Source organism: Paroedura picta, chromosome 1 (assembly GCF_049243985.1).
Source record: "Paroedura picta isolate Pp20150507F chromosome 1, Ppicta_v3.0, whole genome shotgun sequence".
NCBI classification, from domain to species: Eukaryota; Metazoa; Chordata; class Lepidosauria; order Squamata; family Gekkonidae; genus Paroedura; species Paroedura picta.
The window spans coordinates 22,876,426-22,889,456 of NC_135369.1; the positions used below are offsets into that span (position 1 = coordinate 22,876,426).

Here is a 13,031-nt window from a genome sequence, read left to right on the forward strand (position 1 = left end):
CTATTGTGATATAGAGCGGAAGAGCGCTTAGGTTTTGAGACCGAAAGGATTCCACGGAGCGGCTTATCTCTTTGCAATGCTGTATGATTGGCACATCCGGGCAATTAGGTTCCTGTTTTACCAGCCAAAGCCAAGACGGGCGGAGTTCACCACAGAGATGTCTGGGCATAGAGCGGCACGGCTCTGAGCCTTCATAGAGAGCCCAGCTTTCCAAGTTTAAACCGGAAGTCCTGTTTGCCTCTCTGTCTCGGGGGGGGGGGCGGCAAACGGTGGCTCTCCAGATGTCCCAGTGTTGGCCGGGGCTCATGGGAAGTGCAGTCGATAGACATCTGGAGAGCTACCGTCATATGTTGTTTTCCTCTCGGGCGCCGCGGCCGTGCATGACGCCATCGCAGCGCGACTTTCCCGGAAGAGACGTGGCAGTTGAGCCAAGGGTCAAAAAAGCCACCGCCCCCACCCCATCTAACCCTCTCCGGCCTTTTTGAGGCTTCCTAGGAAGTGTAGCTTTGTGGGCAGAAGGCAAGAAGCCGGCGAAGACCGAGGGCCTGCACGGCCTGGGTTCCTGCAGAGAGGAGGCAAACAGGCGCAGGTGAGGAGCGGAAGGAAGGAAGCTGCTGCCCCCAGGACGCCTCTTTAGAGAGGTCGCCCTTCCAGATGCTCACATTGTCAGTGGACTTCCGCTGATGGGTCTGGCGGGTGGGGCACTTATTCTCTTTGGGCAGGGGTGGAGAGGCAGCAGAAAGATTCCTGAGATACCTCAGGCTTAATCCTTTAAGCGCAATGCTTCAAGCGGGTGTCTCTATGAAAATGCTGCCACACTTGTTTCCACATAGTAGGGCTGGAATGCATGGAGGTGTCGTGAGGATGCCTGGATTCTACTTCAGGTGCCTGCCACTTGTTTGTCATAGGGACTAATCCTGTGTATGGCTTGCTGATAATGTTATGTAGTTACAAGCATACCTATGGTTTGGTGTAGTGGTTAGGAGTGCGGACTTCTAATCTGGCATGCCGGGTTCGATTCTGCGCTCCCCCACATGCATCCAGCTGGGTGACCTTGGGCTCGCCACGGCACTGATAAAATTGTTCTGACCGAGCAGTGATATCAGGGCTCTCTCAGCCTCACCCACCCCACAGGGTGTCTGTTGTGGGGAGAGGAATGTGAAGGCGACTGTAAGCCGCTTTGAGCCTCCTTCGGGTAGGGAAAAGCGGCATATAAGAACCAACTCTTCTTCTTCTTCTTCTTCTTCTTATTCCTAAGTAAGTGTGCATGGGCCATTCCCGTCATTGTGCCTTCCTTAACCTTTGACAACTGCTCAAGAGGCAGAAGGTTTCCAGAACCTGCTTTCCCTTCAGTACATCTTTCTGTTTGCCCATTTGATCCATCCATAAAAGTGCAGGAGCCATACCAGAGGAAGAAATTAAAAGAATGGTGGAGCTATGAAGGCTTTGATTAAAGTGCCTGGGAGGGTAGGCTAATCTGTGTGGATTCCCAACTCTGGCAAGGAATACAGAAGAACTAGTGCTCAGGCAGGGGGTGCATTTTGTAGTCTGGATGCAATGCCTCTTACTGCAGGAGGCATGTTAAGGAAATGTCCCTGTCCTAGGTAGGATTATAAACCCCCTTTCTGTGTTTTCTTACCCTGTCTAGCTCATTTGGATCCTGAATTGTCACTCTGCACACTACCATGGGGCTCTGTAAATGCCCCAAAAGGAAGGTCACCAACTTGTTCTGCTTTGAGCACCGGGTGAATGTCTGTGAAAGCTGTATTGTTGCTAACCATGCCAAGGTAAATGCTACTGCTGGTCTGGGCACAAAGGGATGGGGTTGATTTATAACCTGTTTTACAGTCACATGATCTTCAAGATGGCTTTCATCAGATAAAAACAATGTGAGAAACTAAACTCCAGAGTAATATGACACCTGGTCCATCTCTTGGCACTGGAGCAATTCCAAGAGATTGTATGGGTTACTGATATTTAAACTTTCTTCCAGCACTCTGGTGTCTTTTTATCTAGTATCCTTGCTATAATTCCCCTATCCTTGATGCATGTTTCTAGTGACCACTCAGGGGTAGAGTTTCTCACCAATGAGGGGTCAGCATTACTTTCAGACATGAGGGGATAGTTATGGCCACCTTGGGAAATCTGGCTGATGGGAGAGAATTGCATGGGACTGATGCTTAAATCAGAGTCTGGCCTTTTCTGCAGCTATGTGTTTTGAGTCTGTCTTGCTGTTTCAATTGAGGTCTTCACCAGTGTACTTTTGTGAAAAACTCAAACAGAAAGGGTTTGAGTTGTTTACAGTTGTTTAGTTCTGCCAGCTTTTGGTAAAAATTCTTATTCCAGCTGGCCATTTTGTAGTAGGGGCTTGTGAATTTTAAAAAAAATCTGAACTCTGTTCATATAGTCTTAATATTGCCTCATCTGTCTGGCTGTGAGTTTTCAGGATCTTGGACTGAGGCTTTCTGAAAACCTATTTAAATAGAGGTACTAAAGCTGCATCAGGGGCAGGTGCCATATGTTGCCACAGGCTCACCACCAAATGTCCATCTCTCTTTCAGTGCATTGTCCAGTCGTACCTCCAATGGCTTCAGGACAGCGATTACAATCCCAATTGCCGGCTGTGCAATACCCTTCTCTCCACCAAAGAGACAGTTCGGCTTGTGTGTTATGGTCAGTAATCCCTTTGTCAGCTATTTGCAGATGTATACAGTTCTCAGAGGAAATTTGAAACCCCTTTGCTTTTTTTAGGAGTCTCCCTAACAACCCATCTCCCCTTCTCTGCAGATCTCTTTCACTGGTCTTGCCTCAATGAGATGGCAAATCAGCTACCCCCAAACACTGCCCCCGCAGGCTATCAGTGCCCCAGCTGCAAGGCCCCCATCTTCCCCTCTGCCAACCTGGTCAGTCCAGTGGCATCGGTGCTGCGAGAGAAGCTGTCAACAGTCAACTGGGCTCGGGCTGGTCTTGGGCTCCCACTGGTAAGAGACATATCTGTCGGTACACTTCGGAGCAGAGGAATGTTGATGGAAGCCTTTTTTAAATAATGGTTGTTTTGTTTACATTGATCTTAATCCGTTGTATAACCGTGGCTGCAAGGCACAGCTTGCATGGTCCTTGAATTTAAAAGGGGCGGCTGTGTGTATGTGTTCATCAGACCTGTATATAGTACAAGAAATTGAACTTATGAACAGCATAATATTGCAAGGAGTAAGGGTAGCATGGTGGGAAGGACAATGGCTGCCAGGTAGGAATGTCACAAATATCCATGGGGCTCTGTCAAGACAGAAAGTGCACATTTACAAATAAGTGTCTTAATTGTGCCCTAGCGGGGAGCATAGAAGAAGAGCTCGGCAGGATTGTTCTAAAAGAAGCATCATCTTGTTATTTGCTAAATGCTTCTAGGAGGCTCCCAAGTCACAGTAGAGCAGCATCATCCTTGCCTGCTAGTTTGTCCCTCAGCTAACAGGTATTCAGCAGTGCACTGCTTCTGAAACTATTGGTTTTATATTTAGCCATTATGGCTCATTGCTTTGAACAGAACATTCTTTCATGAATTTGTCTGATCCCATCGAGAAGCAATTTGACCAGTATATGTTAATGGTATGTTGTACAAAATATCTTCTTTTATCTACCTTGGATAAGTTGCCAGTCAGTTTCACTGGACAAATCCAGCTTCCAATACCGAGATGGAAAAAAGCTCTCTGTTATCACCAAGACCTTTCCCCAAGACCTTCCCCCATTCTACAATTAAATGCCCCAAGTACTTCAGCCTTTCTGCAAAGAAGAGATGCTCTGACCTTTGTGTCATTTTGGTTCCCTTTATTTTGTCAGTTTTATAGCTGAAAGTGGGTGATCAGAACTATGCATAATGTTCCAAATGTGTCCACAACTTAAGAATTACAATATTTTTTAAATTTTGTGTGAATTCATAAAACTGGAGGGAAAAGCTCTTAATTGGGAGAGGGAGAAATATATGATCTGTGGTTTGGGGTGGATGAGAGAAATCCCTATGGAATCCCTATGCCCATTCCCCTTTTCTTCTTCCCCTCATAAAAGAAATTTTGGGGAGCACTAAAAAAAACCCTTATTATTCTTTTTTTTTTTTTAATGCTTTTCAAGATAGGTTTCATGCACTTAAGATGCATAGCATGAAAAATGTTATGTGAGACAATCTTCAACATTAGATGCTGATTCCTGTGTGAATGGCATATAAATACAACACAGTTTTAAGGCTACGTTTATTGTTTAAATGTGAATAATTTTAACAACAGTTAGTGATGATTATAATATGTTATATATTTCCTAATAACTAGGTTTCTGCATCATCAGTGTTATGAAGTTTGGCAATATACAGATATCTCAGACTGCACAAATCAAAAATACATGTAGTAATGTTGCATGGAGTGTATTGTCTCTCAAATATTGGGTATATTTGCATTTTTGTTGTTAGAACGCTAAGGGATTACTAGGATATTCGACAGACATGCCAAATGACACAGCTTTAATATAGATGATGTTTAAAGCAGGAAAATAGGTTTTGATTTGATAGAAATTTAAGTATCATGTATTTCTCTGTTTTTCTCCCAAGTGGCTTCCCTCCCACTCTCATTTTTTTAACTACATTTTTCCACATTGTTTCAATATTTCTGGAAATATTAACACCTAGTGGTTATTTAATTGCTCCAGGCTGATGGAAATATCCATGGAAATTAAGTTCCAGGTTTGGCACGTCTCTACCAATGAAGTAAAGAACTTTAGCCAAAGACACAGACTTTTGGCTGGGGCAACAGTGTCAGCCTCTCTTGGTCTTCTTGCTTCCAGAGTTTTCTTTGAGTCCCCTCTGAGTCCTTTTGCTTTCTCACCCCTCGACTTTGTTTCTCTTTCCATCAGATTGATGAAGCTGAGGTGATCCAAGAAACAGATTCACAGGACACCACTGACTACACCGACTGGTCCAGCTTTACAGGTGAGTCTTATCACGGTAGCCAGAAGCTGTACAGAGTGGAGAAGCATCACTTCCTGACCATGGAAACTCCAGATCATGCAGTACATACTTGATCAATTATTAAGGGTCATATAATACCTATATTAAAACCACCCCCTTCGTTACTAGTATGTTTCTAGGCCTAATTCATCAAGCTTTCTAAACGCAGAATGGTTCCCTTTGTATACTGAGGACTGTGTTTCCCTGTGTGGATATGCCCCAGAGTTTAAAACCAGTCACTATCCTCTGTAAGAAGCAGACTCTTCTTGCTTGCTGCCCTGGGCTGGCTATGGGTGATTGTCTGGGGATGTTCTGTTGATGAGTAAAAAGTATTTGTTTTAGTTTGCTTTTTGTAGTTGGTCTGACATGTTCTTGATCGTTCATTTTCCTGGTCATCAATCTTCATTAACCCTACTGCTTTGATGATTTGGGTATTTGGGCAGGGGGTGGGTGGATTATATTATAAAGCCATCTTTCCATTTTTTTTATGGTGCTGTGTGATGTTTTGAGTAAGTATCCATGAATATTCCCCCCCCTCACAAACTGGCGGTAGAGAGCGTCACCCCCCGCCGTAGATGAGGATGCGGAGAGCAAATGAGTAGATTACGCCATCGCTGTTACAATTACTGTAAATTATTGGTTTTTATTGTCATTTTATGGTTTTAGGGGACGGGGTTATGTAAGCCGCCTCAAGCCTTCGGGGAGAGGCGGGGTATAAATATAAAGTGCATCTCAACACCAGTAAGAGCTAGGAATTTGCCTTCAGAGGAACCCAGATAGTGTTATGGCTCAAGCCCCAACCAGGTTGCTACTCTTTTCTCCTTTTCCACTCCAGTCCTCAGCTCAGAGGAGGCCAGCCAGCAGAGTGCCCAGTCCACCTTCGCCTACAGCCCAAGCGCTGCCCTCCCCTCCTCCCAGCAGCAGCAAGGCCTGAACAACGGGGGCCTGCAGGAGCAGCACACGGTCATCAGCATGAATGCCTTGGGTGGAGACCCAGTCACCATGAATGCAGGTATGCCCCTGAGTGGAGCCTCCCTGCAGCCATTAATGGCTCACGGCCACCTCCAGACCCGCAGTAGCAAAGTTGCAAAGCATTCTGGGTCGCCTCTCAAAGAGTGCTTACAGAGCTAAAGGGAGGCTCCTGAACCTTTCATTTTGGGGACAGGGCTAAGGGAAAGATGGTCAGTTGATCATATCCACTCTCCTAATATAGCAACACTGGCTGGTGAGCCTTGTGGTGCCACCAGACACTTGTGCTCTCTGGAATCTGGCTGGGTCTCTTTCTTTAAGTAAAAGGTGAGTGTTCTGTTCCACAGCTGCCTTCATGGTAAAAGAGTTTGAACTCTTCTGGGCTGTAGCAGTCCTAGTCCGCGTTATTCAGAACACTGAGCAATTTAGAGAAGCGCTCGAGAAGCAGCAGAGAGAGGAAGAGCCCTTAGCCGTTGCCAACAGGGCTTGCAGAGCAAGCAAACCAGGACTGGAGAGATCTGCCCCAACCCAGTTGGTGGAGAGAAGATGGTCTCCACAATGAAATCCAGTATGGTACAGTGGTTGGACCTAGGAGATGGGAGGCCCAGGTTCACATCCCCCATCTGTAGTGAAACCTGGCTGGGTCACCTTGGGCCACTCAGACTCACCTACCTCCCAGGATGATTGTGAGGATGAAATGGAGGAGTGGTAAACTTTGTATGCTGCTTTGGCTCCCCATAAGGGGTAGTTTACACACACACACACCGCCAGTGTCATAACAAAAGCCAGCAACCTCCAAGAGCAAAGAGGAGTGGCCTTTTCAAAAATGGGACATGGTGGAGGAGCACATGGGCTGCATCCTGCCCTCCTCCAATAGTCTCATCAAAAGCAGCTGGAAGCTGAAAGTTCTGGGGAGGCATCCTTGGCTGGAGCTGAGTGCAGCCTGAATGGAGCCTTTTTGCATGTCTCAAAGAGGATTATACATAGTGTGTTTTAGGGGGGTGCTTTCTTCACCTCTGCTCTCCATTCCATAATCTGTTCCCTTCCTTGCAGCTTCCTCGCCACGGAAAGTTTACGACACCCGAGAAGGCGGGGGCGGCCGAGCCTCTGATGCTCGCATAGACTTCGACGAAGACAAGTACCGGCGGCGTCCGGCTCTCAGCTGGCTGGCCCAGCTGCTTAAGTAAGTGCAGAGGAACCCGGCCGACTTTCAAGGTGACAGAATGGCAGAAGCTTCTCTCCACTGTGGCTTCTGTTGGGAGATTGCTGCTTCCCAGTCACGGTTATGCATCTTTTCCATATCCTGTACAAGGTGGTTCCACTGTTGGAATAAATTGTGCAAAATGTTGCACAGTGATCTGGCTAGCCTGTGTCTGACCCCGGAGCACCTTGGCCTCAGCTGCTCTGAGAGGAGCTGGGAAAGGAGCAAAAGGAACCATAAAGCAGTGAGGAGGGGCTGAAAACTGAGTCGGGGCAAAATTGTCCCTTTCTTAAGCCACAGCTGTGACAGACTCACCCTTCCCTATTTTTGTGCTTTTCATCTGAAAACCTGGTCCTGCTGTGGCAACAGTGGCCTGCTTTGATTTCTGTCTTACTCTCCTGTACCTTGGATTGCCTGCTTGCAGAACAGCCTTGCATTTCTTCGATGTTGGGTAGTGCCTGGGCACCTAGGAGGAGAAACCAGCATGGTGGCAGGGAACAGAATGCCTTGGGATCATTCCCTGGCACCTTCAGTTATATGCACTCAGGTAGAAAGTGTTTGGCAAGATCCTTGGGGAGCCGGTGCAGGTAAGAGCAGACAGTATTGGACTAGGCAGATCATTGCCCCAATTGAATATTAAAATGCTTTCTAATTGGTGTTAAATAAACCTCAGGCCATGTAAAGAAACACCATAGATTTCTCGTAGAAATACACCCAAAAGCAAATGAAAAAAAGCAAAAAGTGGTATAAAATCATAGCATAATAGAGTTGGAAGGGACCTCCTGGGTCATCTAGTCCAATCCCCTGCACTATGCAGGACACTCACATCCCTATCGCTCATCTGCTGTAACCTGCCACCCCCTTGAACCTTCACAGAATCACCCCTTTGCCTTCACAGCATCTTCTTGAGATTTATCCAGTCCTAGGTTTGTAAAATAATTGTAAAATTATTTAATTTTACAAAATAAATCTCAGCTGTCCGGCTTCATAGGTAACATTCAACTGCTGCTTTTCCTTTTGGATTCAGTTCCTCTACCTTTACAGGTTCTTAGTATTCTGCCCCTGTCATCTTCTGGGCTTGAACGATCAGCCGTTCTGTGACCTCACAGAAGCTCCGTCTGTCTCAAGCCACAACCTGACTTCAGCTCTTTCCATGCCATGGATGTTCTCACCACGCTGAGGGTGGGTGTCAATTACCATTTGTATTCCTTTCTCCTCGCAGGAACCGTTTCAGCTCCAGGAAGCAACCGCGGTCCTTGATGCAGAGGTTCCTCATCCTGCTCCTGATCGGAGGGATCGGCTTCCTCACGCTCATCATCATCATGATGAAGCTGGGCCGGGCCTCAGCTGACAATGACCCCAACCTGGACCCCATGTTCAACCCTCATATCCGGGTCGGGCAGCAGTGAGTAGGGCAGCTTTCCCCACCCCAGCGGTGTGTCCTTCCCTGCTCCAGAGCTCGTGGCTACCTGGGGAAGACTGAACTGGTGATGGCTCCCTGGAAAATCTCTGCAGCCAGGTGAACCTCCCTCCCTGGAAGAGCACAGCTGGGCTCTGAAGCCTCCAAGGTCCACCCAGAAGCTTAAAGGAAGATGCCCTAAGTGAAGGGGGGGCAGTCTTCCTCCTCCTCTCCTTTTTGTCCAACTGTGGATCCAGCGCTTGGGAACCCTTCCCTTTTGGAGCCTGCAATTGGTAGCTTTAGGGATACTGGCAGAGGAGCAGCAGAGGGCAGCAGAGGAGGCCCACCAGATGGACTTCCAGCGGAGAGGGCTGCTTCTGCTTGGTGGATTGTTCTGGTGCTGCAGCGGAGAACAGAGGTTGTGGGTCCTGTTTTCCCTGCTTCCATTCCCTGGAGCACCTTCCTGCTGTGTTCACGCAGGCCTCCATCGATTGTGGGGAAGGTGTCTGTCTCTTGGCCATATTCTCAGCTTAAATGGTTGTGGGGGCTGGGAGGTTTATTTGTGTGCTTTTTTCCTGACATAGCGTTAAAGATTTTTAATGGAAGGTTACGGGTTGGATCCCTCCCCAGCTCACTTCCCCAGGCCTGCAGTAGTGCTTGATGCCGTTTGCTCCCCTGGTGATGGTCCTCCTCCTCCTCCTCTATTAAGTTGGACCATTATTGGACAAGCCACCTGTGTTCCAAGAATGCCCGGAGTGCCTCCTCTGACCTGGATCATGTATGAGAGTGCTTACAACTGAGAGATGGGTGCTATCCAAACCAAGACACTTGCCAGTCTTGCATCATTCCTGAGTGTCTCTTTTCAGTTCCAAAAGAAGCAGGCTGCTACCGAACCAGTAGCAGACACCTCTGCCTCCTCAGGCTTGTCTATCTGGGGCCTCTGCAGCTAAGAAGGACACCAACCAATGAATGAACTTCTCCCAGCCATAATATATGGGTAGGTGTGGCCTTGCTTTTATAGGTCCACAATACCTTCTGCTGCATTACTAGCCCCAATGAAGCATTTGTATGTCCCAAATCTATCCCAGTGGACCTTTTGATAGGATGTGGGGGGGGGGTAGCTGATTATACCAATATGGTACAACATCCATGGCTGAAATGACTGCATCTCTACAAACTTGGTAACATTTTTTTCCTTTTTATTTTACTGTTTCAGGGGAGGGTGGGGTTAAGGAGTTCATGCGTTTTCAAGTTATTTTTGTGGTCTGAGGTGCCCTGAAATCCTTCGATGGGCCGCCAGACCTTGAGATTTCTGTGCAGGTAGCCTCTCTGTTCCAGGCCTCCACGCATCTCTTCCCCCCCTCCCGGCCTCATGTAGTGGTTCCTGAGAAGAGCGGTTACCCAAGTCCCTGCTTTTAAAGTGGCAGATGCTACTGTGAGGAAAGCAGTTGAGAGCCTGGATGTGTGTCCCCTGAGCTCCTGCAGCAGGTCCTGGGTGATTCCTCTGTTCTAACCTGTTGCAAAACACTAAAAAGGCCTGCGTGGCTTTATTTACTGCCTCGATGCATACGGTTTGTGGAGGGCCTGGTAGAAACACAAGACTGTGTGAGACATTAAAGCAATAGACTTGTACGTTGCAATTCTATTAAACGCTGTTGGCTAATCCCAAGCCCCTTCTGCTGCTTCTGTTCCTTAGAGGTAAATTGGAATGGCATTTCCCAGATTTGGGGGAAACGGCTTAGTCCTCTTATGTTCTGGAGTGATTCTCTACTCGTAACGCTCCTCTCTGTAGGCGATGGTGAGATATTCCATGATGAAACGGAGAATGAAGACTGCAAAGTTCATGGCTAGGCAGAAAGAAGAGACCGATCACGTCATGGGTTCCGAGCAGCAGGACAACGCTCCTAAATCCTAGCTTGCTTCTGAGCTAGTTGGGAAAATTGGAGGGGGGGACATTCTGTGACAGACATTCAGAATACTCCAGCTGGAATCTCCTGTTGAAAGAGATTCATAAGGGATGCATAAGATCTTGGAGAGTTGATGCTGGGCTGGTCAGGCCAGTGGTTTGGCTGATTCCCCAGTCCCCAGTGCTGTTACACATTCACCTAATTATGTACTCAGTTTCAGTGAATGGAAAAAAGACCTGCAGCAGAGGAAATATATATCTGTTGGGTTTCTTAGATGCCACTCCATGTTACTAAAGGAAAGGTGTTGATGAACACTGCACTGTGAGCACCCCTAGCTTAGGCAGAGGCAGTCTAGAGGTCTGAAGGAAGAAGAAAGTCGCTTTCAGATAAGGGAAACAAGGCAGACAGATTTTAATGCTTTCAGGAGCAGTAGAGCCATATGTCTTGAAAGACGCTGGCAGGACATTACTGGCCCAGGCAGCTCTTGGCTTCTCCTGTGGTACCTTATTTATAGCTTGTCTTTTTCTTTGAATGAGACAGGGCACTCCCTCCTAATAAGGTGTGGAGCAAGTCCAGTGAGATTGGGACTTTTCTAGCTTCTTGCTACATCTTTAACTGCAGTAGCTGCTGGCTGTCTCATAATTGTGATGGCTCCACCTCCTTTCTGATTTGATTGGCTATCTTCCAGTGTCCCCCTCCCACCTTAAATTGCAAGTCCTCACCAAAAGATGTGAGAGCAAAGCACATCAGCACGCTGTCTTCTGCTTGCAAGGTGTAGATGGTTGCGAGCAGAGCCCAGTAAAAGCTGACCACTTGTGAGAACTGCGGAACAAAAAAAAAAGACAATGTAAAATCTTTGTTTCAAAGAGCTGGTTTGGGTGTGACTGTGGATGTTCGTTGGCAGCAAGAAATACTGAACATTTTTTTCTCAATGTAGAGAAAACCTTTCTCAAGGTTTTCCCTTAGCTCTCTTCTTTCCCCTACCATTGTTTAAACGGGCTTCACTATACTGCCCTGGCCAAAAGCTATCCTTCTTTAAAATGTTACTCAATGGAGAGGAGAAACATTCAGTAAAATGTACCTTTCTCCTTGGCCATTGGGGGTGGGGGGGGGCGGGGAGGAGAAGAGTGGTGAGAATTATTCTTTTTCTGGTCCCATGGAACAGTGTACCAACATATCAACCAGGTTGATTCACCACTAGAAATCCCACCAACCTATTATCAGTGGCCCTCCCTCCATAGCTTGAGAAATATGCATATTCCTCTCTTCACCTTCGCAGTGAGCTCAGGAGGCTGATCATGCTCTTGGAGACGGGGGGGGGGGGAGCACTTTTCCCCTCTCCAGTTTTCTGTCTCCTACGATTGCTTTAAATAAATTGTACGTTCTGATCTTCAGCCACTAATTCAGACCTTGTCTACTCTCCTAGGCTGTTTTTCAATTCTATGCTGCATTTCTAAGATATCTCCTCCATCTTCTGATTTTGAATTAATCTGGAACAACCACTACCACTCTCCTGGTTTTAGATCATTTAGAATCTTAGTTTCATCAGTAGGTCAAAGCTGTCCACCTTAACTGTTCTGTGAACTTAGTCGGCGGCTACTAAGAATACTAAAGAACTAAAGGTTTAGTGCACTGCCTAAAAGAGGGAGCCACAGGCCGAGATGTCCCTGATTCAGATATTTTTCTGCCACAGGCTCACTAGGTATGTGGCCTTAGACAAGGCACGCTTTCAGCACCTCCAGTCTGCAACTTATGCACAAAAACTGCCCTACTTGACAAGATTTTTGTAAAAGTAATGTCTTGTTTTGCTATCAAGTCACAGTTGACTTACGGTGACTCGTGAGGTTTTCAAGGCAAGAGAGGTTCAGAGGTGATTTGCCATTGCCTTCCTCTATGTAGCAACCCTGGAATTCCTTGGTGGTCTCCCATCTAAGAACTAACCAGGGTTACAAGATAATACATGTCAAATAATTGAAAGACTATATAATTGATATACTAAATGTTATTAGCAGGATTTGAGTTCAGTAGCACCCTAGATACCAACAAGATTCAAATTGTTCCTCATCAGATACATTTATACAGTTCTGGAGTTAATTTGTTTAATCCTTGTAAAGGGATTGTTGTGGGTGACTATTTCACTTAGCCTAGTCCCTAGTTTGAGTTCTATCCCCAGCCAGGATTCTAAGACCACAACCCAAAGAGAATATCTCCCACACAAGATACAACTTAGGCAAAGGGGCATTAAGTTTACCAACAGAGTTATGGTATAGTGGAAACTCATAAGATCCACCCTCTGGGATCCAAGGAAATGATACAGGTCTCCAATGATGATGCCTGTGTGAATGATGAACAGGAGGATGGAGGCGATCGTGAGGACAACTTTGCTGGGAAAGGTGATGGTCACAAATGGATCCTTCCAGCTCATCTTCAGTACCCTCTTGTAGTCACCTGTCACTTTAATATGCTAAGGGGCAGAAGCTACTAGCTGGCGAGCTTTTGCTCTTCCTTGTTACAAAGGCTTGGAGAACGCTGGATTCTGGGATCACGAAGTCATAATGTTCCAAGGGT

The 13,031-nt window shown here is 46.7% G+C and overlaps 2 protein-coding genes across 2 annotated transcripts; one reads left to right on the forward strand and one right to left on the reverse strand.

Annotated features, from left to right (window-relative positions):
* Positions 1–244: 244 nt before the first annotated feature.
* ZFPL1 (zinc finger protein like 1) lies at positions 245–10,225 on the forward strand. The gene is made up of 8 exons (XM_077327156.1): positions 245–589; positions 1,649–1,787; positions 2,562–2,673; positions 2,788–2,981; positions 4,894–4,969; positions 5,823–5,999; positions 7,010–7,139; positions 8,380–10,225. Exons 2-8 carry the CDS (start codon positions 1,686–1,688, stop codon positions 8,564–8,566), a joined length of 978 nt encoding a protein of 325 aa, XP_077183271.1. The 5' UTR covers positions 245–589; positions 1,649–1,685; the 3' UTR covers positions 8,567–10,225.
* Positions 9,628–12,967, reverse strand: CATSPERH (catsper channel auxiliary subunit eta). The gene is made up of 3 exons (XM_077327182.1): positions 12,715–12,967; positions 11,186–11,285; positions 9,628–10,403 (listed from the first exon to the last, which is right to left on the reverse strand). The coding sequence occupies exons 1-3, from the start codon at positions 12,886–12,888 to the stop codon at positions 10,324–10,326; spliced, it is 354 nt and encodes a 117-aa protein (XP_077183297.1). The 5' UTR covers positions 12,889–12,967; the 3' UTR covers positions 9,628–10,323.
* Between the last annotated feature and the right edge of the window lie 64 nt (positions 12,968–13,031).

Bases quoted from the DNA above. Each gene is read 5' to 3' on its own strand.
- CATSPERH (XM_077327182.1), bottom strand. From the start codon at position 12,888: ATGAGCTGGAAGGATCCATTTGTGACCATCACCTTTCCCAGCAAAGTT. The intron at 11,286-12,714 runs GTAAACTTAATG...TTTGTTCCGCAG, and splicing joins ACTATACCATAACTCTGTTG to TTCTCACAAGTGGTCAGCTT. The intron at 10,404-11,185 runs GTGAGGACTTGC...CTTTCTGCCTAG, and splicing joins CTTTGCTCTCACATCTTTTG to CCATGAACTTTGCAGTCTTC.
- ZFPL1 (XM_077327156.1), top strand. From the start codon at position 1,686: ATGGGGCTCTGTAAATGCCCCAAAAGGAAGGTCACCAACTTGTTCTGC. The intron at 1,788-2,561 runs GTAAATGCTACT...TCTCTCTTTCAG, and splicing joins TTGTTGCTAACCATGCCAAG to TGCATTGTCCAGTCGTACCT. The intron at 7,140-8,379 runs GTAAGTGCAGAG...TTCTCCTCGCAG, and splicing joins TGGCTGGCCCAGCTGCTTAA to GAACCGTTTCAGCTCCAGGA.